Source organism: Eulemur rufifrons, chromosome 1, assembly GCF_041146395.1.
Source record: "Eulemur rufifrons isolate Redbay chromosome 1, OSU_ERuf_1, whole genome shotgun sequence".
NCBI classification, from domain to species: Eukaryota; Metazoa; Chordata; class Mammalia; order Primates; family Lemuridae; genus Eulemur; species Eulemur rufifrons.
Genome location: NC_090983.1, coordinates 24,478,913 through 24,503,114, shown reverse-complemented (window position 1 = coordinate 24,503,114; position 24,202 = coordinate 24,478,913). Strand labels below are relative to the sequence as shown.

Here is a 24,202-nt window from a genome sequence, read left to right as displayed (position 1 = left end):
TTCTGAAACTTGTTAGGACTGCAGGTGTAGAGGAGAAATGGAAGGGATCCCTCTTTTAAAAGTTGAATAATTTTGCTTAAAAAAAGATTAATTACAAAAGAGCACTTTACATCCAATGGGTAGCACAAATCTAAGTAGATTTTGTTGCCAATATGCATAATATTTCATAAACATCTTAGAAATCAATGGCTAAAAGGATTTAGTTGTATGAAAATCATAAAAACCAGGGAGGAATAAGGGGAAAGAGCCATTTCACTGCACGTTGTTTATGAGTCAAGAAGCTTTCAGCAGTTAAAAATACATACTATTACAGTGCTGCTTTCATAGAAATATTAACAAATAATATGTTCTAAAAAGAGAATGCAATTTTCTGAAATTACTCACATTATACATCTCATGTAAATGTTTATTTTTATAGTTTTAAAAATATTAAATCAGGTGGCTATACAAGTAGCAATTTACATAAAAATAATGAATAAGAAAATATTAGTTTTGGGAGACTAAATAACAAATAAATCTGCAGCCATTTTTGTTTTTATCAATAATACAGCCATTTAGAAGAAGAAACAAATAATATATTTAGAGTTGTGAACTTTTCAATATTTATTTTTTAATTGCCATTTTCATTGCATGTTGTAAGTCAAAATGCTAATGCCATAAGATCATTCCATTTAATAATCAATCACATTAGGCAGAATATTCTAGAAATTATCAGATATAATTCTGAATTAAGAAGAATTTAAACAGTCTATCCAGCTATAAAAACTAAATGTAAATGTAGTAACTTAAAAGAGATGGTATTCCTACTTCTAGCCCTGACAGCATAAATGCCAAGATTAGGAAATACTGAGAAATGTGATTACTTTTCCTTACATTATCCCGTGCCTGCCCTTGAGGGCATATTTTCAGATATTAAGGTTAGTATTGTAAGAATTGGTTCAGTAAAATAACTTTTTCTCAATAGTAACAATATTCTGAAGATCCTTAGAACATCTAAGTTTATGAGGAATAAAACATAAAGTAAGCAACTCTTCATAGACACAGCCAGCTTGTATATTTTACAAATAAATCTTTAATTTGAGGTTCGGTAACTTCAAGACAAGTATAAAATTTAGAAGGCTTGTGAGGCCAATACTTAGTGTGTTATTGATCCTATAGTAGGGTTGGGCATCATATAGTTCAAAATTGAGTTTCAAAAGTTTAACAGTTTGTATTAGAAAACTGTGACATAACTACTAAGCATATAAAAAACTCATATACATAAACTAAATTGGTATGGTGGTGTATGTGCGTGTGTGCGTGTGTGCGTGTATGTGTGTTTTAGTTCTCGATTTGAAGTTAAATATAGACTTTGATTATATTGCAATGAGTTTAAAACATTCTGTATGCTTAAACTTTGACTATGTTGGCTATGAAATGTATATATATAAAGAGGATACCTACTAAACCCACCCTAATCATAAAGGCAAATTATTTTTTGTTAGAATTGCTTATTAAATAGACATTGTTTATATTTTCAAATATAATTTGGAGTTATGATCCCATTCACTAGGAGAATGAAAGATATGAGTTAAAGATAAAAGAAAAATTTCAAATCTAACAATTCAGAAAATCAAGGAGGTAAATGGCCTCTTTTATGTTTTACAATACTTTTACATCATTTACACTTAATGCTGAATTAATTCTCAAGTGCAGAATATAAATTTTATGTGGTTTTATGGGTTCTAAGCTGATATATTCACCTGTTAAAAATTATGCTGCTCAGTTAGCATTAGAGGCCTTATGTTTGATAATGATAAGTGTCTGGGCTATGTGAGTCTCTATATATGTGTGTGCTTTGTTCGTTTCTTGATTCAAATTATCTACGTAAAATGTATCAAATATTTTAAAAAGCAAAGGGGTCAAAGAAGATTGTTAAATATCCAACAAGAATCCTAAATACCTTTATATATATTTTAAAAGTGTTGAACATGATTATGCTGGTCTGTCTGCCTTTTAGCCTGACTCCTTCACTCTAGTGTATGGAAGTCTGTTAGAAATGTTCAATAAGTTAAGTAATGTATCTTGCAAAAAAGCCTCCACTCTGAGAAACAGGGCCTTATAGAGTGGGGATGTTTCCATACTCGGACTACTGAGATTTTGCAGATGTGTGCATCTGTTCCATTTAAGGTGCCCTTAAATGTGTTGAATGTAATGTGTTGAATGTTTATGTGTAATGGCTAAAGTATCTATATGTATGTGCATAAGACTGTCACAAGATGTATTCTCAGGAATACTGTTACCTGGAGTTTGAAGAAATAACCATTTAAAAAAAAAAAACAGTTGGGGAAGATTAGAAAAAAAGGTCAAGATAATTGACAATTTTTATAATGTTTAAAATATTATTGAGTATATGACTAAAAGCTAATTATTACACATGATAAATACAGTGTTGGTGATAATATATTTAAAAATATATATATAAGTAGAGAGTTTATTTAGGGCAAGTTTGAGGATTGCAACTCAGGAGCATAAATTCAAGTTGCCCTGAAAATACATTCCCCATAGATCATTTCTTAAGCTATGATGCTTAGTGATATTTATCTTATTTAAAGGAAAAATAAAATAGGCATCCACTTACCATGTATGAAAAATTGGACTAAACAAAGAATTTGCTTCTTCTGAACTTAACTTTTGAGAGATCTTGGTATAAAACATGTGTTATCCATGATAGTGGGTGCAGATTTATACTCAAGCCAGTTCAAATCCTGGATATAGCATTTTCTATAGTAAAACATTTTACTTTTATTTTTCAATATTTGCTGCTTTCTATAATTCTATTACATAAGTTATTTGATTTTTCTGAAAAGGAAACTGAATTACTGAGTGCATTGGGACAAGGCACTGAGAACTAGTGTCAAAAGGCATAAATGAGCATGGCAATGCTGGGGGGAAAACCTGTGGTATTGGTGGTCTGGTTAAGGCCTATTGCACAGGCTGGGAGTAGCTGGTTTGCTGAGAGTACCTTAAACAGGGTGACAGCTCCTTTCTTCTTCAGCATCTGGTCCTTTAGTCAGTGAAGAACTTTCTCCACTCTGCTGCCCAGCTCTGAGAGTATCTGAGACAAGAACAGGGTGTGTGTAGGGACCTAGAGGGAAGAAAGGGCCATAAATGAATAGAATTACAGTCTAAAACATGAATTAAATATCCTTCCTCGAGTTATACTGGATACTTTAATAGAGCACAGTCTCTGGAATTTGCTGCTATCACACCTAGTCATGCTGTTGCCCTGTGACCTCACACTTCCAATTCCATGGCCTTGTCTTGGCAGTGAGTAAAAAGTCCCACTTCCTCATTTACTCTAGTGGGTCTCAACTGCAGTATTTCAAAAACAAACTTTGATTTGATACTCAGGAGAATAAAAACAAGTTGAGAGCAGAATGTATTTGGAAAAGCTAAAGACAAATTTATTTATATTATTTTAGGATCATTTAGGATTATAGGTTAATGTACCTCCATAATATTTTTTAATAGTCACTGTGACCACAGGATGAAAATCCTTTATTAGCCATTTTATAGGTAAAAACAAAAGATTGACTACACAGCCAACTTCCCTCAGATGACTATGAAGTCTATTATGAATACTGAATGACCAAAGAACATGGAAAAAATGCATATGAATAAATACTGAAACATTTATGAAAGATATTTATGAAAGATATTAAGAATTCTGTTTGAATATGCACATATAATAAAATAAATCTAAAAACATTTAAGATGCCTGTTTCATGTCTTAATGTAGGGAATAGGTTAACTTACACAGGAAGATGTTTATTTTTGATCCTTGGGGTGTGGGGTGTGTCTTTGTTAATGTCTTGCTGTCCCTCCTCAAAACTACTCCTCACTCCTCTGGTCTGAAGTCACCATCTAGTTAGACACCTCCAATTTACCCCACCTCCAGCCCCAACTGAGTTCCATTCTACTCAAGCTTTCCAAATCTACCTTTCAAAATAAAGCACAATAGGAGACAGACACCCCAATTTGACTTCTCTGCCCAGGTTATGACCTTCTGGAATGACTGGAGATTTTACAGTGGGAATGTTAAAGACCTGGTTGTCCTCTCAGTGTGGCCAGAAAAACACGTCGTCCGAATTACCACCAGTTCTTTTATGCAAAGTGCCCTATCCTCACCCACTAAGGATTGCTCTCGCTAAATCTATTTTTTCACCCGCTCATGGTTTTTCTTCCATCTCTTTTCCTGACCCAATGACTCTAGACACATTTGGCAGTGGGACACTCTTACCCATTTCTGGATTGCGTCTGAACAGTACACAAATGTATCACAATTTGTGAATGAGCATTGCTGAGAGATGTAAGAGCCAAGGGAAAAGCTTCCTCTTCACCCGCCAAAGATTGGCTGAAAATCACTGACAAAAGGCAGATTAATAGAAAAGGTTGGTACCAATATCAAAAACTTAAAAAAAAAAAAAAAAGAAAAGGCATACAAAATTTATTTGATCATGTTTTATGTGACACAATAGTGTTCAGAATGAAGACCCAAAGATACAGGGAAAATTGTCCATTTTTATACTGTGAACTAAAATAAAATTTTAAGGCTCACTCCCCCAACGGCTGACTAAATGGACCCCTTCATGGCCAAAGGAATATCCTAAAACTAAATTGCCTGCCAGGAGGAAGTCAGACATGCCTTATCATGCCCTGATCCCTTCTTGGGGACATCCTTTGTAACCCATCAACAGGCCTAAGGGTATGCAAGACAAACCTACAGGTCCTCAATTTACACAACAAATATATGTCCCAGGTGGCTTATCTCTGATAAACAGCAACTATGTTAAAACATTCCAAGCCTTTAGACAAAGCTTCTTGTCTTTAACCAATTACAAGCCAAATTATCTTTAAACCCACCTATAACCTGTAAGCCCCCAGCTTCGAGATGGCCCACCTTTTCCGGGCAAACCAATGTATGCCTCCCACATATTGATTTATGACTTTACCTACAATCCTTGTCTCCCTGAATGTGTAAAACCAAACTGTAACCCAGCCACAGCGAGTCCACTTGCTCAAGGCCTCTTAGACGTGGCTCTGGGTCATGGGCCTCAAATTTGGCTCACAGTAAATCTCTTTAAAATTATTTCACAGAGTTTGGGTTTTTTTCCTGTTGACACCTATAATCAAACAAAGTAGAGCAGATAATTTCTTTATGGTTAGTTTTTACACGGTGGTGGGGGGGGGTGGAGGGCAGAAGGTAGAGTAACATTTTTAGATTTTATGGCTGGGTTTGGGGAAAAGGGGCTCTGGTTTCGAAGACCCGCCTAAGGTAAGATGGATTCTAATTTCTATGATTAGCCTTGGAAAGAATGAGAGGGACAAGAGGGCAGAAGATTACAGTAAAACATTTGTTTCTGAGGCCTTCATTTTCTGAGCCCTAACAGAAGGAAAAACAAAAAGGAGGGTAATAATGGTCACCACATTTTGTACTGAGCACCAGGCATCCTGCTGGGAGATTAGCTGGATTCGCTCATTTAATCCTCACAACCACCTAGGGCTGGGCACTGTCTTTACAGATGAGAAAACGAAGCAAGAAGTGACTTGCCAGGTCACCCAGCTAGTATCTAGCAGAGCCAGGATTACTCTAGCTCTTAGGACTTGTTCTAAGAAAGAGAAATATGAGGGAGGAAGGCTTTTGTTGTTTTAAAGGGCAAGCACAGGAGCTGGAGAGGAAAGGATAGGAACGCATATGCACGCGACGGAGAAACTAAAAGTAAAATGGGGTCAAGAGCCAAGGAGAGAGAACTGCACGGGAAGGAAAACGAAAAAAGCTGAAGCAAACTCCTTGACCAGAGCGAGACCCGGAAGACCCAACAACGCAGAAAAACGTTGAAGGAGGAGGAAAAAATTCTTATGTCAATCCCCATCCTTCGGCCATCGGTTGGTAGCCCCTCCCCCGAGGAGGAGGCGGGACTTCCTCGCCACGGGGCCGCTGCTTCCGGCAGAGTCCGGAAGCCTATATGGAGAAGGGGCGGGGCCAAAGCTGCGCGCCCAATCGGGGCGACACCTTCGTCTTGCCCGGGGACTCGTGAGGTAACCTGCTCTTAGGAACCAGCACTATGGCGTCGGGCTGCAAGATTGGTCCGTCCATCCTCAACAGCGACCTGGCCAATCTAGGGGCCGAGTGCCTCCGGATGCTAGACTCTGGGGCGGATTATCTGCACCTGGATGTAATGGACGGGTAACTCCTCGGGGCTCGGGTCGGATTTGCTGCGCGGGGGCAGGATGGGCGCACCTTTATTGAGTGCTTGTTGGGTGCACGGTGTTCTTGTACCACCGAGCGCCTCACTCTGAACGCGATACTGAGAAGTGCACTGGGGTGGAAGCCTTGGAGGCCCTGGTAGGAGCGGACCTGACGCGGCATCCTGAGCTGCGGCCGGGTCCCAAATCTCAACTCCTCCCCTCCCCCCACATAACGTGTGGTCTTCTAGCCCTTAGGACCCGGAAGCGACCTTAAATCTCCAGGACATTTCTTTCTTTTTCAGTTGGAGAAACTGAGGCTCAAGGGGATAAGCATGACCTGCCCAAGCTTACATAGCTAGTTAGTGGCAAAGCTGGGGAGACTGACTTGTGTAACGATTAAGAGCTTGCCACATGGAGTCAGATTGCCCGAGTTATGCCACTTGCTGGTTACCTTGGACAAGCCACTTAATCTCATTGAGCTTCAGTTTCATTATTTGAAAAATGGGACTACTAATAGAGTCTACCGCTTAGGCATCTTTGAAAGGTGAAATGAACAAGTACACATTCACAGTGCCTGACATATAGTAAATTCTCTATAATTGTTGTATCATTATTGAAATTATGATTTTCCTGTCTATTCTCTCTTCAGGCACCCTGCTCTTCAGGGAGGTCAGTTTTTTGTAAGTAATTTTTAAGCACTGTAGTTATAGCACATAATGTTTGGAAGCAGGATACTAGTTTGTGAAGCTGGTTATAAAATAAGGAAACAAACTTAGGGAAAACATTAAGACTCCCTCAACATTACACAAGATTGTGACAGACTTGCAGCTTGGCTGTTGGGTTTGCCAAATAGCTCTTTGAGCCCTGCTGTTAACTGGGCATAAGATCATAAATGCCATTACCTTGGGTGGAAATAGAAAAATAAATTTATTGGCCGGGCGCGGTGGCTCATGCCTGTAATCCTAGCACTCTGGGAGGCCGAGGCGGGTGGATCGCTTGAGGTCAGGAGTTCGGGACCAGCCTGAGCAAGAGCGAGACCCCGTCTCTACTAAAAATAGAAAGAAATTATATGGACAACTAAAATATATATATACAAAAAATTAGCTGGGCATGGTGGCGCATGCCTGTAGTCCCAGCTACTCGGGAGGCTGAGGCAGTAGGATCGCTTAAGCCCAGGAGTTTGAGGTTGCTGTGAGCTAGACTGACGCCACGGCACTCACTCTAGCCCGGGCAACAGAGCGAGACTCTGTCTCAAAAAAAAAAAAATAAATAAATAAATAAATTTATTACAAATAGATAAAAACTGTGCCCTCATCAAATTTGCAAATTGGCATATACGAACAAAAGATGATTAGTTACTTCCTTTTTAATGTCACTCTCACTTTTCTATAAGAGTTTTGTCTTCCTTTCTTCTGTGTGGTTAAATCTGTTTTTCTCTTTTGTTTTTCCACCCAGTTACCTTACCAGTCTGCACAACTGATAATGACAAAACCTTGACCTTAGAGTACTAAGAATAATAGGCTAAATGTGTAAGAAGTTTAGTAAATGCTACCTTTCACAAAAGCTTGATTTTTAATTGGCCATCATATATAGTTCTACTTACATACTTTATTTTTGACAGCTTTGCTTGAAAACCATAAATTGTCACAGGTAATAAACTGAATGTGTAACTTAGAGATGGGTAGTTATATTTTGTGCCTGAGAAAACACCTAGAGGGTCTCAGAATGGAGGATAAAATATACCTGCATGCATATTTGTGAGTCTGTTTGATGCAGAAAGCAGTTTGGTTTTAAATAAGTCACATGTGAGTAAGTGAATGAATGGGCAAACAATTTGTTTCAGTTCACCAGTGAAGAATATTAATGATAATAATAGTAGCAATGTTTATGGGCAGTTGACTATTTCTGTTCTGATGCTTTTTAAAAGTGAATTAACTTGTACAACCTTATTAGCTTGGTGCTGTTACTACCAATAGCATTTGACAGTGAGGAATGAGGCTCACAGAGGTGGTTCCACCAGAAGAGGCAGAGCTTGGCTGAGCTGGCAGCAGTGTCCCAAGCTGTGTGCTGCAATGTCTCCTAGGCTGGGAGTAGCCTGGGGGTATGAAAACGGGGGTTGTGGATCCCTGTCCAAAGGTGGTTAACTACAACATACTTTCTCTCCCAGTATTGCCTCCGTGTTTCTGTCTCTCTTTTTTGTTTGTTTGTTTTGGAGACAGAGTCTCACTATATTGGCCCAGCTAGAATGCAGTGGCATCATCGTAGCTCACTGCAACCTCAAATTCCTGGGCTCAAGCAATCCTCCTGCCTCAGCCTCCTTGAGTAACTGGGACTACAGGCACACACCATGCCACCCAGCTAATTTTTTCTATTTCTTAGTAGAGATGGGGTCTCACACTTGCTCAGGCTGGTCTCAAACTCTTGAGCTCAAGCCATCCTCCCTCCTCCACCTCCCAGAGTGCTAGAATTACAGGTGAGCCAGCACACCTGGCCAGTGTTTCTCTTTTTTTCTGGCCCCTTTTAAAAATCCCATCCAGCATTAGTTACACTATGGATGCGCTTGTTTTCTAGTCTCTACTTCCTTGCCCATGCCCCCAATTTCTCTCCTGATGGAAACTAACGTGCTTCATTTAGAAAGTCAGAAACTAGTTTTGGGAGCACTGGAAGGTGGGGGCACTATTATAAATTGATTCTCAAGGGGGAAAAAAAACCTGGAAAACACATAAATGCATCATTACAGGGCAGTGACTGGAATGTGTTGATCCTAAGCAAGGGAACAGAGCAAATAAGCTATTTCTAAGTTAGTTACCAGAAATTAAAATAGGGGAGATTTCACATTAATACTGGATATTTGACTTTTGTAAAAAAAAAATCCAAAGATTTGCCAACACTGGGCCCTCAGTCTCATAAGGCCATGTGGGCTGGAGCTGAATGGGGCAGCCCTACCATTAGCCAGGTCAAGTGTCTTTCATTTGGTCCTTTCCCTACCTGCTCTGTTGTGCTCCTTGATGTTATCTGCCAACTCCCACTGGTGTTTGAGGTTGTGGTTCCTGATTCATAGGAAGCTTGTCTTCTAGATATAATCTTGTACATTTTATACCAACCTTGATCCTACTGTTACCATCTCTGGCTTGTTGAGAGATAGGGTGAAGGTTTGAACTATCTGCAATAGGTTGCATTACAATTATATAATTAAAGCTTAGAAGTGATGATGGAACATGACGAGAGATAAAAGAATTGTATTCCTGTATTACAATTATGGTTTAATTTTAGGTAATCCCTGGGATAAAGAGATACTCTTTAATTGCTTTTTATTTCTTGTATTCTTAATTCTAGAAAGTACCTTTAAGGAAAGAAAGACAGAATAATATGATGATGAAGCAGACTTTGATGAAATGTCTCTTCCTTAGAGTGAAATAATTTTGTGATTTTTCAAGCTGGTGTGTTCAGAACTCCCTGAGGCGTTTGTTAAAATTCAGATGCCCAGGGCCTCTGGAGTCAGTAGGCTTGAAGTAGAGCCTGTAAATCTATTTGTGGCAAGTGCCTCCATGATTACTGTTGTCAGCCAAATTCAGGACACCCTGCCTTAATGTTTGTGTTTGTAGCCCTTTTTTTCTTATTGCTTAGCTGTAAGCTTTTGGTTTCTTCTCGGAATATTGGTACATTTTTGTTCTTCCACTGTACTTGGTGAACCTATTGCATTGCATTGATTTTCAATAGCACAAATTAGTCACGTAGTTTTATATGCTATGCTTGTGTTTTTCGATAAAGTAAACTTGTATTTCTTTGATTCTCTTATTTCTTCAGGGTGTGGTTATTATATTTTCCTTGTAAAATTCCAGTTGGCCTTACTGCCTGCTTATCTGACCCTTGTTTCAAGTTTTAAGTAAATACAAACATCTTATCCATAACCATGACAGTGATTGCTCAGGCAAATGGTAATTTCCTAAATACTAGAAATCCAGTCTCCAAGGACCAAGATGTTATTGAGTGAAAGTGTCTGTACCCATGCACCTTACTTGTCCCTCTTAGATGTGTCCTGAATCCTCAACTCTGTTTTAAGTTTCTTCTCCCCTAGAATTTATTTTTTCTGTTGTTGTCATTGTAGGGGCAGATGAGCACAGTAGTTAAGAGCCTGGACTTTAGCCACATTGCCTGCATGAAACTTCTGCCTCCAGCACTTAATGGTTGTGTGAACTTGGGCCTGTTTTCCTCACTTATAAAATATCAGTAATAGTACCTACCTCATAGGGTTGTTGTGAGGTTTTAATGATTTAATGTATAGAAAGTGTTTAGAACTGTACTTGGCCCACATATAAGTTGTTTTTTTATTAACACTCATTCTGCCTGTCATCTAAACTTAAGACCTTACCATGGTCTATTTTAACTCCCCCACCTCCAAACACATACCCAGTCATTTAACAAATCTAATTATTAGGTCATTAAATATGAAATGTCCGATTTTGAATCAGAAGTGTAGTTTATTATATCTCAAATGAGAAGCAGTACAATTAAAGTATGTGCCTAAACTATTGGCACAGTTTTGCCATCTTAACAGTAGCTTGTTTATGCCAGCAGTAAAGAAGCCTAGAGAGCTAGTGGTGATGAGATTGTGAAAGATGTTTTCAACAGCTTGTTGAGAATTGAATATTTTTCCTTGCAAGAATTGGTCCAAAGCCTGGATGTGGTGGCTGTCAGTTGGTGCAAGGTCTGGTGAATATGGTGGATAACAGAGGATTTCCAAGTCCAGCCTCTGTAGTTTGAACAGCGTTGTTTCTGCGATACGTGGTCTTGCAAGAAGATTGGCCTGTCTCTGTTGACCAATCTGAGCTTCTTAATCACAAGTATCCTCATCATTTCGTCTAATTGGTTGCAGTAGACATCCGCTGACCAGATTTCATGAAGCTGTATTGGATAATACCAGTGCTGGACCACCAAATAGACACTATTCGATTTTTTTTAATGAATATTGGGTTTTGGACTGTGTTTCATTACTTCATCTTTATCCAACCATTGTGCTGGATGCTTAGGATTGTCATAAAGAATCCATTTTTCATCACACATCACAATACAGTGTAGAAATAGTTTGCCTTTATGTTGTGATAACAAAGAAAGAGGCAAGCTTCGAGATGAATTCTCTTCTGACGCTCATTTAATTCATGTAGAACCCATCTATCCAGCTTCTTTACCTTGCCCATTTGTTTCAAATGGTCCAGCATTATTGCAATAGTAATGTCAAACCTTGCTGCTAATTCACGTGTAGGTTGAAATGGATTCACTTCCACTACAGCTTTCAGCCCATCATTATCCACCTTGGTCTCAGGTTGCCCACGTGGCTCATTTTCAAGACTAAAATCACTTAAACCATCAAGGTACTATGTGTTCCTTCATTAGCCACATCCTTCCCAAACATTTCATTGATATTTTGAGCTGTCTGCGCTGCCCTGGTTCCGGGACGGAACTCATATTCAAAAATAACACGAATTTTTGACTTATGCATGCATGGTTTTACAAAAATTGCTCTAAAATTTTTTTTGAAAGATAATTATAAGCTAAAAGCATGCAAAAGACCAAGGATATACCTTCACAAGAAGTGTCAAAGTGAAATGTCAGAGATGTCAACTGTTTAGGAAATCTGACATTTCATACTTAATAGCCTAATAGTTTTGTGTGTCCTTGTCATTCTTATTGTTCTTTGCTACTTACCAACACTTCTTACCTTTTTCTAATTCATTGCCCACTCTTTATTTACTATTTGCTTCTTGCTTTAAAAATCTTACTTCATATTTACAACAGAATAAAGTCCAAACAGCTGAGCTTGGCATTTGACAGCTTTAATGTGATGCAACCTACCTCCTGTCTTTTTCACACTAGTCAAGCTGATCAATAAATACTACTCCACTGTGCTTTGAACATGCTTATTGCTGTGTTTGCTTCATTTTCTGCCTCGTTTCTTTTCCCATCTTTATAGATCCTATTTGTTTTGTTAATCTTTTGATCTTCTCTTTTAATGTTTGGTATGTTTTATCTACAATCACATATTGCCTGCCTGTTACTGCTTAGCTTTTCTTGTAATCCTCATTTAGGGTAATATCTACTACTTTAACAAAGCCTGGATTCCAGTAGTTTAACATTATAGGTTCTCATTCATTTAATGGTTTAGTGTGAGTGTCGTTCCGTCCTCTGTCCCTGCCATTCCTTAAGGGCTTTATTGGCAGAAGGGTAAAGTGAGAGTAGGAAAGTAATACCACTTAACCTCTGCAATGACACGCATCACTTACACTCACAGTCCAGTGAGAGAACTAGTCACATGGGCTGCCTGGATGTAAAGGGAGCTGGGAAATGTTCTTGACTGAGTTGGCTTCCCGTTGACAACTATTCTATAGCAGTAGGGTCATAAATTCTGGTGAGTCACTGGCCATCTCTGCCATCTCTTGCCAATGAAATTGTAAACGCTCCTAGGTTACATAGGAACTCTAGCATTTTTTTTTTTATAAAATAGTACTCTGAATCACCGCATATGGTACTTGCATATAGGAGGTTTTGCTAAATATTTGAGTAATCTAGTTACAGAATAAAAAGATTAACTGGAGTAGGTTAAAGGTTAAGTACTTTGAGTCTGATATTAAGCAGACTTAATTGGAATCCTACCTACACAAATTATTAACTGGGCGACTTACGGTGTTATTTATCCTGTGTTCTTCAAATGGGGCTAAAAATGGTACCTACCACATGTTGTGAAGATGAATGCTTGGCATGTAGTAAACCCTCAGTAAAAGGCAGTTATTACTAATAAACACGTCAAGTTTCTTTACTGGTGATCTTTAAGAAAGTTTAAGTAAACTGTCATGTAGTGCCTTCTGATAGAAGTGGATTGGAACTATCTAACAGCCTTCCTGTGACAGGCTAGGATTCAGGATACCTGTATCAGAGTCCAAAACTTACTATTATATGACTTGGGCAAGTCATAAAACCTGTGGGTTTTTGATTTTGTCATCTTTTTATTTTTACCTGTCATGAGTTATGAATTATACACTTAAATCATTAAGTGACATTATGACATGTTGAAATATCAGGGAGATACTGTTTAATAAAACTGAAATTATCCAGGTGTTTCCACTGTCAGTGTTGTTTAATACTGATGATAAGTATTAATTTGAAAAATATTGCAATCCCAGACGATCCCCTCAACCCCCATCAGAATTCATATTGAGAGTAATACAGACACTGAAGTGAAAACATTTTCAGAGTAAGATTTTGTTTGTCTTGTAGGCATTTTGTTCCCAACATCACCTTTGGTCACCCTGTGGTAGAAAGCCTCCGAAAGCAGCTAGGCCAGGATCCTTTCTTTGGTAAGTGGGTGTTATGCCATCTGAAGCTGGATGTGTTGCTCAAGTAAAGGAAAAATGGATGGTTGATTTCTTAACTACTTCCAAGTCCCTCAACTACACCTTCCCCCGGCTCCTGGGGGCTTCATTGGCCTGATTCCAGTAAGTAAGCCGACCCAAATGTTTTCTCGCCCCAGGGCCGTGGCTGGCACTTCCTATTTTCTGCCTAGAAAGCTATTAGCTTGGCTGCCTTCCTCATCTTTGGGCCTCAGGTCATTTCCGCAGGCTTTTCTGAGCACCCTATCCTAAATTAACCTTTATCCAATTATCTTACCACCTTGTTGATTTTTTTTTTCCTTAGAATTTCCTTCAATTGAGATTACCTTTATCAGACTATATGCTCTGAGGGCAGGGATTGAGTATACCTTGTTTGCTGTGGTTTTCCTAAAGCTAAGTATAGCCGCGTGATTGAGGCTCATTGTAATTATTAAATGAGTTTATGAATCAGTTCATTGGCTTATGGTCTAGAAGCCATTTATTTCATGCAAATTGGAGCTTTCTACAAGTGGGGCCTAAATATTATCTATTCCATTATCATAGGACAATGCGAATTAGGATTTTTAAGATTATGTAGGTTGGGCATGATGGCTCAGGCCTACAATCCCAGCGCTTTGGGAGACTGATATGGGGTATTGCTTGAGGCCAGCCTGAGCAACATAGTGAGATCCTGTCTCTACAAAAGAAATTCTGTAGCAGAAGCCTGTAGTCCCAGCTACTTGGGAGGCTGAGATGGGAGGATCACTTGAACCCACAAGTTGGAGGTTGCAGTGAGCTCTGATGACATCAGTGCACTCTAGCCCGGTCACCAGAGGGACACCCTGTCTCAAAAAAAAAAATTACATGGTGACCTGGTAGTTACTTTACATGGAACATAGATTCAGTCCTCATTTTTTATTGTGTTATACTAAGTTAGCAATGCCTCACTTGCCAAATGTTGTATATATCAGAAATTTTACAAGTTTTTGTAATAGTGTTTTTAATCAGTATATTGTGGACCAATTTTATGAAGGATTCTAACTGTGCTGTTCAGTGTGCCACGTGTAGCTATTTAAATTTAAATTAAGTAAAATTCAGTTTCTCGTTCATGTTCACCACATAGCAAATTTTCAGTAGCCACATGTTGTACAGTGCAGCTGTGGAACATTTCTGTTATCGCAGAAAGTTCTGTTGTATAGAGCCTCTTTGTAGGATCCATCTACTTTGAGTGCACCAAAGAAAATGTGCATTACCACCTCATTTATGTGGCATGAGGAAACAGTGTTCCACCAACATGTTCACCATCTTGAAATTTCCAGTGGTGGAATATAATTCTCTGATTATCTAAAGTCTTCTTTTTTTAAACTACATTTTGGATGTAGTTAAATTTACATGAATTTTCCAAAATAAGTTTCTTATCCTTTAATCAGCTTATACCAGATACCGTGACTTTTTCTGTGAATTTAAGTTCATTTCTTGACTATGAGAGGTGGATGAAATAAATACCATTGTTTTCTTCTACTCTATAATGCCACAGAGTCCTCTGCTTCTGGCTGTCTTGTGTGAATTTAAATTTTTTTATTTTTTAGTTTTTCCTTTTTTCTCTCTTTTATTTGGGTTCCTATTGTCACATCTCTGTATGTGCCTTTTCACCAATCCTCCTGCCACCACCACACACAATCTGTTTTTTCTTCCTGTTTTTAGTTTGCTGTTTGCTGATAAACTTGCTGATTAATCTTTCTAGAATTTGCTCTTAAAGATGAATGAATTCCATATGCTTTAATATTTAGGTTTTATGACCTTTGTTTTTTATATTAAGAAGCATTTTTTTAATTCTTGGATCTTGGTTGTTTGATAAATGATGCATGAATATATAGTAGTAACTAGATCACATGTTTTATGTATAACTGCTAAAATTTTTAACTATTGGGTTTTAGTATTGAGTAGAAATAACCACCTAAGAAATACAGTGACAGGAAAAAGTCTGTTCTTGTTATTCTCTAAATCAGTGGTCCTCAAGTATGGTATAAGGACCTGTGGAAATCCTTAAGACCCTTTCATATCATGCATGAGGATATCAAAACTATTTTTGTAATGCTAAGGTATTATTTGCCACTATTTGTGCTGATGATGCAAAAGCAGTGGTGAGTTAGTTTGCTGGTACCTTAAGGCAAATCGAGGCAGTGGTATTGAACTATACTAGTGATCATATTCTTTATCACCATGTGCTTGCAGTAAATATCCTTGATGAAGCAGTATAAATTATTTCAATAAATCTTCATCCTTGAATACATGTCTTTTTAATATTTTGTGTGACAGAGTAGGAAGTACATATTAAACACTTCTGCGTACTGGAACATGATGGTTTTCTCAAGGAAAACCACTTGCACCATAGTTTGAGTTATGATCTGAACGAGCTGCTTTTTTCATGAACACTATTTTACTGGAAAGAACAACTGGCAGATGAACTGTGGTTTTTCAGATTTGGCTATTTTACCAAAATTTTCTTTAAAATAAACTGAGACTGTCATTTCAAGAAAGATAACCTTGTCAGTTTTGGTTGTCACTGACATAGTTAGAACTTGCAAGGGAAAATTAGAATTTTGGAAAACTTGTATCTTACCACTGTGAGCTTGACAGCTTCCCAATACTTAACAGATTTTCTGGTGAGATCCATAGTGATTTTAACAAATGTAATTTTTGGGTAATATGGAATGAAATCTGTCGCTATGTAGAAGGTCCATGTAACTTGGTGAACCAATACTTAAAAGATCCATTCAAAGTGTGAGATAAAACAGCAGGTTTTAATGTAGCACAGTACGAGAAGTTCATTGATAGGGTTTACAGATTGCACATTGCAGGTAACTTTTATAAAAACTACCACTTACTGAGTTTTGGTATAGAATCAGGATGATATCCACACTTATCTGAAAAGGCTGTTAACATACTGCTTTCTTTTTCATGCACTTTTCTCCTCCCTTTTCTTAATGAAAACAATATGCAAACAGTCCCTGACTTAGTGGTTTGACTTAAAATTTTTCAACTTTATGATGGTGTGAAAGTGATACTTACTCAGGAGGAACCGTATTTCCAAAGCTAAACAACCATTCTGTTTTTCACTTTCAGTACAGTATTCAGTAAATTACATGAGATATTCAACATTATATTATAAAATAGGCTTTGTGTTAGATGATTTTGCCCAACTATAGGCTAATGAAGGTGTTCTGAGCACATTTAAGGTAGGCTAGGCTAAGCTATAGTGTTCTTCTGTAGGTTAGGTGTATTAAATGCATTTCAACTTATAATATTTTCAGTTTGCAATGGATTTTACTGAGACATAACCCCATTTTAAGTCATGGAGCAGGTATATTGCAACAGATTGGATGCAGAACAGATAGGAGAATATAGATGCCCTCTGTTAAGCCAGACATTCAAGATGTGCAAAGATGTAAAACAATGCCACTCTTAATTTACATGGAATAGGTTCATTATTATTATTTTTAAATGAGTTAATAAGTAGATACTTTAAAATGTCTTAGTTTGACTTTCTAATGCATTAAATATCTATAAATATAACCTATATCAACAAAAGTTTCTTGGTATCTTTAATAATTTTTAAGAATGTAAAGAGAGTGTAATATTAGAATGTTTGAGAACTGCCGATCTTTTTTTTTTTTTTTTTTTGAGACAGAGTCTCACTCTGTTGCCCAGGCTAGAGTGAGTGCCGTGGCGTCAGCCTAGCTCACAGCAACCTCAAACTCCTGAGCTCAAGGGATCCTCCTGTCTCAGCCTCCCGAGTAGCTGGGACTACAGGCATGCACCACCATGCCCGGCTAATTTTTTCTATATATATTTTTAGCTGTCCATATAATTTCTTTCTATTTTTAGTAGAGATGGAGTCTCGCTCTTGCTCAGGCTGGTCTCGAACTCCTGAGCTCAAACGATCCGCCCACCTCGGCCTCCCAGAGTGCTAGGATTACAGGCGTGAGCCACCGCGCCCGGCCACTGCTGATCTTATGTTAAGTATAGGCAGAATTGCTGAAATGTTTACTCTGAACATTGTGGAGATTCTCTAGTGAGGGTTGCTAGCAGTTCTGTGTGCTAGAGATTGAGTAAGGATGACCTAGCAGTCTGGTAACTTATGGAATGAATGAACTAGATATTTTAAACCAGATTCAATTTTTCTTATTTAAAATACAAAGGAAGAAATACCAGACTGAATATATTTTTTTAAGAATAAAGTTTTACCTATTAAAATATGTTCTAATTTAATTACTTTTGCTGGTTTAAAATATGAGCTTTAATCATGACTTTATTAGTCATACTTTATATGCTCTTTTACCGACATTTTTTTCAGAGCTTTATTGCATTTTATGATCTTCGAATTCTGAAATTATTAGAATTTTTTTCTTAAATATAATTTAGCTATGTCAAAATGTGCTTCCTGTAGCCAAACGAAAAGCTCAAAAACTCTTCTCATACCATCTGTTGAGCACAGGATTGTTCACAGGGTTGTGTCTTGGTTTAGCCTTTTTAAGCTTCCTTTTCCTTCTCATGAAATGCTATTATGTTCTAAGTCGAGATCTTTAAGAAGAAGGCCATTCCCATTTTCCCCTTGTGTGTTTATATGAATCAAGATTTAGAATTAAAATGTCAGTCTTCTAGTCAACATGTCCTTCCCCCTAAATCTGTTCTTCCTCCTGCAGTCTTCTACGTCTCTCAGTTAATGACAGTTCTGTTCTTCTGTTAATAGTTGATTAGGCCACCACCCTGACTTTCCTCTTAGCCTCTACACCTAATCCATCAGCTACCTTGTTGGCTCTAATTTCAGAACATATCCATCCTCAGCTGCTGCCATCATTTCTCCCCTGGGTTATTGCCATAGTAGCTTCCTTAGTCAGATCTTGTCACTTCTCCACTCAAAATCCTGTGGTGTGTTTCCCATCTCGTTTGGAATAAAACCCGATGGCCCACAGAACTCTGCTTTTTCTCCTCACCACACGCCTCTGCCCTGACGGGTGCATCCCCTGCCCTGGCCACCCTGACCTTATGAACTGTCAACCTGGTGTGTATTTTATTTATTTTGTTTATAGTTTGTCTCTCTCACTAAGAATGTAATTCCTGTGACAGTAGAGATTTTTGCCTATCTTTGCCTATAAATAGTTCATGGTGTAGTAATTGCTCAATAAATGTTATTTGAAAGAATCATTTGATTTAACTTTCTTAGAGGAAATGAGGCTACACAGATAATATAACTTCTTTAACTTTTTTGGAGTGGCATTTCCGGGACCTGGACCTGGGTTTCTTGATTTCTATCATTTTCATATATAGCACCATATGCTTTTTGTTGAAAAATGGTTTTTCATAAACGAATTTAACCACAACCTTGTCTTTAGGATAAAGGGAAACTATACTAAAGCATTAACTATTTAAATAACAATTTTTGTGAAACCAGAAGAGTTTATGTCTGAAATGGCAAAAACTATAGGCTGGCTTCAATAATATGAGCCAGGTATTTTCCATTCAGGAATATTTAGATGTGTCTTTTCTTTCTAGACATGCACATGATGGTGTCTAGGCCGGAACAATGGGTAAAGCCAATGGCTGTAGCAGGAGCCAATCAGTACACCTTTCATCTCGAGGCGACTGAGAACCCAGGGGCTTTAATTAAAGACATTCGGGAGAATGGGATGAAGGTAAGAAATCAGTGGCGACACTAATGTTTTATACCATTCACTCTCAGACTTTGGAAAATCGGAAATGATAGCTATAGAAGACCTGACTTAAGCAGCTGTTCTTCAGCAGTATGACTTGTTTGTCAGATAGATAGGATTTATATATTTCACTGTTTTCTGAAAGTTACTGCCTTTAGGAAACATTTACATTTAATAGGCTTGTTCACTTTTTTTTTAGACTGAGGTAGTAGTCTGAATAATTTATATACTTGTTTTATTATTCTACTTTGTAAGAACAGATATTTCTACTGAGCCTGGCTATGCCACAATAGTATAATACAGAAATAACTGTTAATGTGATGTAGCAAATTTATCTCTGTTGCAGGTTGGCCTTGCCATCAAACCAGGGACTACAGTTGAATATTTGGCACCATGGGCTAATCAAATAGATATGGCCTTGGTTATGACAGTGGAACCTGGGTTCGGTGGGCAGAAATTCATGGAAGATATGATGCCAAAGGTAAAAGAAGTATTTGATTCTAGAATGAAGCTTTTACTGTATGTGTTCATTCCGTAAGCATGTATTGAAAGGCCTGTATGTCAGACATGTCCTGTTCTGAAGGTGAGGAGATAAGGATGTCTGCAGATCATTCTAATACAGTATGATAAACGCTGTAGTAGATTTAGCTTTGGAATTCAGAAAAGTTATTAAATGTTTATCTTGAAATTTTCTTTCAAAACCATTATGTCTATAACCTTTAGATGTCTTGGAAGTTTTCATTGACTGTTGAGGGTTTGTCTTTGTCTTGTTTCCATGACATATAGTCTCTGCAGTGACATGACAAATTGAAAGCCAGAGTGTTCCCCAATAATATTTTGTATTGATATAGTTACTATGTGAGACATTTGGAGTTTTAATGGCCAATATTGGCTGTTTGACTTTATTTATTTGGTTGTTTTTTCCCCCAAGGAGTAACTTATTTCCTCATGTATATCTAGGTTCACTGGTTGAGGACCCAGTTCCCATCTTTGGATATAGAGGTCGATGGTGGAGTAGGTCCTGACACTATCCATAAGTGTGCAGAGGTGAGATTGCTCCTCAGCTGTGACTAGACCAATTTCCTGTCAAATATAATCTCCAAGGCATTGTCTCATGGGACAAAGGGATTTCATGTGGTTCCTAAATTGACTTTTTTTCTTGGAAAAGTATTTTTTACTCACATGTAGAACTAGGAAAATAAGGAGCAGTAAGTTAATATTCTAAAATCACATAAATTGTTATATAGTAAATCCTGGTTGTCACAGTAATGCTGTAGAAAGTCCTTTTTAAAAAAGAATATGTTCAGTGTCAGCCCGTAGGAAGATCATTAAGTGACATCTTGGATTGAGAAATTTTTCCAAAATAGACAAAGAAAAGGTAACTCCTTATCAAGGTGGGGTGGGGAATAAAGAGATACAATAGACCTAATTATTATGTTATTCTTTAGAACTAGGTGTATTAGTTACCTATTTGTCCCATGTAAGAATAAACTAAAACCATTTTTGATGAACATCTAGGCCTGGTATCCCTTTGGCCATATATGTAGAGGTGAGATAAGTGGTTTTTTTTTTTTTTTTTTTTTCCTTCCCTCAGCTAGTTGATCTTAGTCAGACTTCTGAGGACTTCCTGTAGCACCACAAGTGATTAAAGCTTCCATGACCTGCTTTTATTCAGCAATGTGGTGTATCTGTACTTTTAGGTTCTTGTGTAACTGCTGTACTTTTCTGCTTAATACATAACCCATCCGAGGTGGGTGGATCTCTCAAGGTCAGGAGTTCGAGTCCAGCCTGAGCAAGAGCAAGATCCTGTCTCTACTAAAAATAGAAAGAAATTATCTGGCCAACTAAAATATATATAGAACAAATTAGCTGAGCATAGTGGCGCATGCCTGTAGTCCCAGCTACCCGGAAGGCTGAGGCGGTAGGATTGTTTAAGCCCAGGAGTTTGAGGCTGCTGTGAATGCCATGGCACTCACTCTAGCCCGGGCAACAGAGAGAGACTCTGTCTCAAAAAAAAAAAAAAAAAAAGCTTGGCAGTAATAAATATTTATGCAGGAGGGGCTGACCAGATCAGTGAGCATGTGTCCTTTGGTTCTTATGGTTACCTGTGCTTTGCCATTATGCTATTCTTACTTAGCTGAAGAGATGTGTTAAAGGTTAACCCTATAAAACTCATTGTTATAATTTCTATGAGGAATGTTAGAAATGTAGTACTCAGTCGTAGAGTGACAGTGTTTCACTGGAGAAATTTTCCAGTGCCTCCTTCTCCCCCTTCTCCCTTTCTGCTAGCAATGAATCACATAACAGAATAGGTTTCCATCCTCGAATGAAATCCTGGGAAGCTCAGAACTAAATTTAGGACCCATCTTAGTAGCTTTCTTTTTTATTTCTTTGCTTCCACTTTTGAAAATATCATCTTAAATCATTTTTAAGCCACCTCAAAACCATTCTGGAATGCATTGAAGTATAAATAGAGACATTCCATACGTTCTGACACCAACATGAGATTACTTAAATTTAATGTTGCCATATTTGATGGGTAATTTCACATTTTAGCAATAATTGTCCTTACACACTATCTACAAATTCATATAAATAATTCAAAGATTCAGAGACATTTTTTAGTAGCTGTGGGCCATTGGTATATATTGCCAAAAACCTTAACGGAATTGAGGATTAAAGGGCTTTAAACTTTATCTAATTAGCAGAGATACCAGGTAGCTTATTTAGAGTTGGTTTACCAAAAAGTTCAGTGATTTCTTAGACACGTTAAAAAACAATTTCACATCCTCATTTGTGAACATTTTAACTTCTTTCCTTATTGAACTAGATTGCTTAACTCTGCTCATCTCAAAGCAGCTTTCATATGAATAAAAGTAAGGTGTTGACAGATGCAAGAGTAGAAACTCCAGTCTAGGAATTCTGTTTTAGGCTCTTCTGATCTGTCTTTGAGGCATAACCTAAATGTTTGCTTCTTGCAGGCAGGAGCTAACATGATTGTGTCTGGCAGTGCCATTATGAGAAGTGAAGACCCCAGATCTGTGATCAACCTGTTAAGAAATGTTTGCTCAGAAGCTGCTCAGAAACGTTCTCTTGATCGATGAAACCATAAGGAGCCCAATGTTTCTGCTCGTGAAATCTTTACTGGAAAACAGGAATATTGACTACCAAATCATATTGCAGTTGAGGCAATACTGTTTTTCAAAGCAATTATTCATTCCAGTGATTAAAATCTATTGTGCAGAGTGTTCTAAGAGGTTAGCAATTGGTGTGTATAACTACATTTTTAGTCATACAATTTAAAGATTAATGTAGTGAAATACTCAGTTTTTACTGGGAGACTTGATTTTTATAAAGAGTAAAAAATATGGCTGTATTAAGGCTACAAATAGAAATGTGTCTTAATGCCTAAGGAGGGCATATTTAGCTACTATGAAAAAAAATTTTTTTGTATTTTTAAGAAAAATTTTCTGTTTCTCATCTGTTTTCCAAATGCAAAGGAAATCCTTATGTTTTTCCTATTTCATGTCATTTGTGATTTATTTATATGCTTGATAATATGAGAAGAATGGAATTTAAAAATATAAGCTTGGGTGGGATGGCATACCATATTCTTGCATCTAAACATTTATTTTTACCTTATACTTGACTCATAAAAAGTATAAAAACAAATTTTAGAAGCCGAGGGGTTCTAAAATACAAGCATAGAGTTTTATCAGGGTGTTTTCTTTGTCAAAGCAGACTATTCAGTGATTCCTCATCCCTGGTTTTCTTCATCCCACCCACCATTCTTAACAACATTTAATAACACTGTTGTGTTAGCTCTAAGTAGAAAGGAGAAAAGTAAAGCCTCTATTTGGAAGTAAAATTGGGTTGAATTCTGACTCTTCCCCTCTCTAGCTATTTGACCTTAACAAATCACCCAAACTTTTTTGTGCTTTTCTTAACTCATTTATATATTGAATGTAATTATAACAACTCCGAGGTTGTGTTGAAGATTAAAAAAGGTAACAGCATCTATGTAAAGCTTCTAGTATAATTCGTAGAATTTAGAGGATGCTCAATACAAAGTGGCTAGCATTACATAAGTTTATGTTTTGTGGGCTATAAAGTTCTTTGATATTTGCTCATTAACTCTATAACTTTCTCCTATAAGTGGTAGTAAGGCAGGTATTTTTGTTGCCATTTTGAAAATGAAGAAACTAAAGCTCAGCAATAGGATGGTACCATGGAAAGGATCCTACTGGCATAGGATTTCTGGTCTGTACTCTTTTTATAATTAGAACCCATGAGAAGTGGGTTAGGCAAAAGAATCTTCTTTTTATTTAACATTGTCTTATTTCCAGTCTAACTTTACCCTGTAGCAGAATCAGATGGCTGAAAATATTCTGGAACTATGGATCTTGACCCCAAGGATATACATTTTATTCCAAGAAAGACCAGGTAGGCTACAAGATGACAGGGTACAGAGTTAATCTATAAACTAAATATTTGTAACTGTGTTCAAAATTACAGAGACTACAAATATGTGTCAGCTACTTGCATTTCTTGTAAATACTCTTGCTATATAATAAATATGGCCAGAAATAATAGGACCAGTATCATTAAACTTCTGGGGCTATTACGAGTTTTGAGAAATGTTTGAAAAATAAGAATGCTAACACTTAAGCATAGAATAGAGCTTGCTTGGGTTTTTTCCTACATTATAAGGCAATAATTTGTTTCTTAATGTTAATTTTTATTTTGGCTTAGGAAAGGTTTATGCTGGGAGTAGGTGGCATTTAATCGAATCAGACAACACAAGGCATATAGAAATAACTTTAATTAAAAAACTTACATAGAAGATTATAATATCAGACATGACAAAGATTTGAATTTATTTGCCTGGACAAT

General features: G+C 37.4%; 1 protein-coding gene across 3 annotated transcripts; it reads left to right on the top strand.

Annotated features, from left to right (window-relative positions):
* The first annotated feature begins 6,101 nt into the window (after positions 1–6,101).
* On the top strand, positions 6,102–22,415 carry RPE (ribulose-5-phosphate-3-epimerase). 3 transcript variants are annotated; one of them, XM_069467645.1, is made up of 6 exons: positions 6,102–6,229; positions 13,504–13,583; positions 19,152–19,291; positions 19,656–19,790; positions 20,270–20,356; positions 22,291–22,415. In XM_069467645.1, exons 1-6 carry the CDS (start codon positions 6,108–6,110, stop codon positions 22,411–22,413), a joined length of 687 nt encoding a protein of 228 aa, XP_069323746.1. In that variant the 5' UTR covers positions 6,102–6,107; the 3' UTR covers positions 22,414–22,415. The 3 variants fall into 3 exon arrangements, with proteins under 3 accessions (XP_069323746.1, XP_069323757.1, XP_069323766.1); XM_069467656.1 differs by lacking the exon at positions 22,291–22,415 and adding an exon at positions 20,623–20,658; XM_069467665.1 differs by lacking the exon at positions 20,270–20,356.
* The last annotated feature ends 1,787 nt before the right edge of the window (positions 22,416–24,202 follow it).

Excerpts from the sequence above, each read along its gene's own strand:
- RPE (XM_069467645.1), top strand. The coding sequence starts at position 6,108 with ATGGCGTCGGGCTGCAAGATTGGTCCGTCCATCCTCAACAGCGACCTG. Across the intron at positions 13,584-19,151 it reads AGGCCAGGATCCTTTCTTTG|ACATGCACATGATGGTGTCT; the intron begins GTAAGTGGGTGT and ends TTTTCTTTCTAG. Across the intron at positions 19,791-20,269 it reads TGGAAGATATGATGCCAAAG|GTTCACTGGTTGAGGACCCA; the intron begins GTAAAAGAAGTA and ends ATGTATATCTAG.